The sequence below is a fragment of the Olea europaea genome, unplaced genomic scaffold (genome assembly GCF_002742605.1).
Source record: "Olea europaea var. sylvestris unplaced genomic scaffold, O_europaea_v1 scaffold5942, whole genome shotgun sequence".
NCBI lineage: Eukaryota > Viridiplantae > Streptophyta > Magnoliopsida > Lamiales > Oleaceae > Olea > Olea europaea.
The window spans coordinates 1-1,794 of NW_019264286.1; the positions used below are offsets into that span (position 1 = coordinate 1).

The window sequence follows — 1,794 nt, forward strand, 5'->3', positions numbered from 1 at the left end:
AGAGAGAGAGAGAGAGAAAATTACCTCATCATTCAACCATGCACCTGGTTTTAAACACTGCAATATTTCTCCAGTGATATCGATATTAGAATTCTTATGACTCACCAAAACCTTTCTCCTGTATAAATTGAGCAGCAACAAAACGCACAACAATTGAGTAGATACACAGAAACCGATTCCAATTAAAGATTAAGTATTATAATAAGAAATACCTACAGGAATTAGACAGAGCGTTAGCAACCTCAGCCTCTTCCTCCATAGTAATAGGCATAAAACATTCTTTGGACACATGCTGCAAGTCAATGAAAACCATTTTACAAAAATAAATAACACGAACAATTACACTCATATACAGTATAGTCCGGAGGATTTGCACAAGAATAACACATCCCCAAGGATGTGATTTCAAAAAAAGTCACCTTGTTAGTTTCTTCCACTTTCTTCTGAGGCCGAAATAATTGAAGCCTTTGAAAGGACTTTTCCTCTAACTCTATGGCAAAACTTAAACTTTCCAACTTATCATTCCTCTTCTTCGCAGAATCATATAGCTTCCTGTGAACAGGTACCCCCGACAGATCTGCTTCCTGGTTCATCAGCACCAAGTCCATCATATTTTCAGTAGAATCCACCTTTACATTCACACCACTTGTATCAGAGACAACACAAGAACCCAATGACTGTAAATTACTTTCTACCATTTTCCCCTTAAGTTCCCGAGAATTTCCCAAAACACCATTCCCCTCCTTCCACTTGATCCTCGGAGAATCCACTACCTCCACCTCCTGAACGCTCAAATCCTCCGACATATCATCTTGACTTTCCTTCTTGTCATCAATCTCAATCACTTCTTTTTCTTTCTCTTTCTCAACGGACTCATTCTCTTTCCCCACATACCTGAAAGTTTTCATTGCACTAATTTTCGCCTTCTCCAACCTATATTTAAGAGTTCCATACATACTCCCCATTCTAACCTCCGAATTTTCTTCAAGACTTAAACTAGAAACAATTTTATTCTTACTCGCTGAAACCCCAAATCTATGACTCCTAACTGGGGCATGAACTTCCCTCATAAACCTTGGTTTCGAATCCGGATACTCGGAAATCCTCGAATTCACAGATTTTGCGGATATGGGTCTACCATAATCAACGGTATTTCCAATCATAGAATTCGAGAGCTTGAGCTTTTTGGAAACGTGAGCGTACGAGAGATCAAATGAGGGTGAAGTTGGAGCTGGGGATTTGAAATAATCGTTACCTCGATTCCGATTGACGGTTAAAGCCCCCATTGTCGAAGGGTTAACCGAGATACCAAACCTACGGGAGAAAAAAGTCGACCCATTTCAGAATTCGCATTTTGAGAGTAAATTGGCAAGAAGTTTCAAGTTCTCTACGAAAGAGGATAATTCCCCTAGAGAGTAATTGGGGGATCCTTGTAAAAGAAACCTACTCAAGGAATAATTAGGGTTTTGCAGCTTAATGACCAAGACGAATTTGGCGTGTATGTGAAAAAGTCAATTTCCTCTTTCAGGAAGAACACAGAATACCGAAAAGGAGCAGATTTGCGGTTTATAGATATAGGAAAAAGACTAAAGAGTAGAAATTTCGGGGAAGCATTTGCGCATTGGAAACACAGGTGAGAGGGAGTTAATGATTCTAGTTACTGAAATTAGGTCAAATCTTTGATTAATGACTGAAGTTTAAAAGGTTGAGATTTAATCACTAAATTTAGGTCAATATTTGCTCATTAAATTTAGGTCCATGTCTTGGAGTGCTTATTAAAATTTAAAATGTCGA

General features: G+C 38.5%; 1 protein-coding gene across 1 annotated transcript; it reads right to left on the minus strand.

Annotated features, from left to right (window-relative positions):
• Nucleotides 1-24: 24 nt before the first annotated feature.
• Nucleotides 25-1,286, minus strand: LOC111389471 (ubiquitin-like-specific protease ESD4; the record flags this gene model as incomplete). The annotated part of the gene is made up of 3 exons (XM_023014388.1): nt 354-1,286; nt 213-292; nt 25-118 (listed from the first exon to the last, which is right to left on the minus strand). Coding segments are annotated over exons 1-3 (1,107 nt in total), but the record flags the coding sequence as incomplete, so codon positions are not given.
• Between the last annotated feature and the right edge of the window lie 508 nt (nt 1,287-1,794).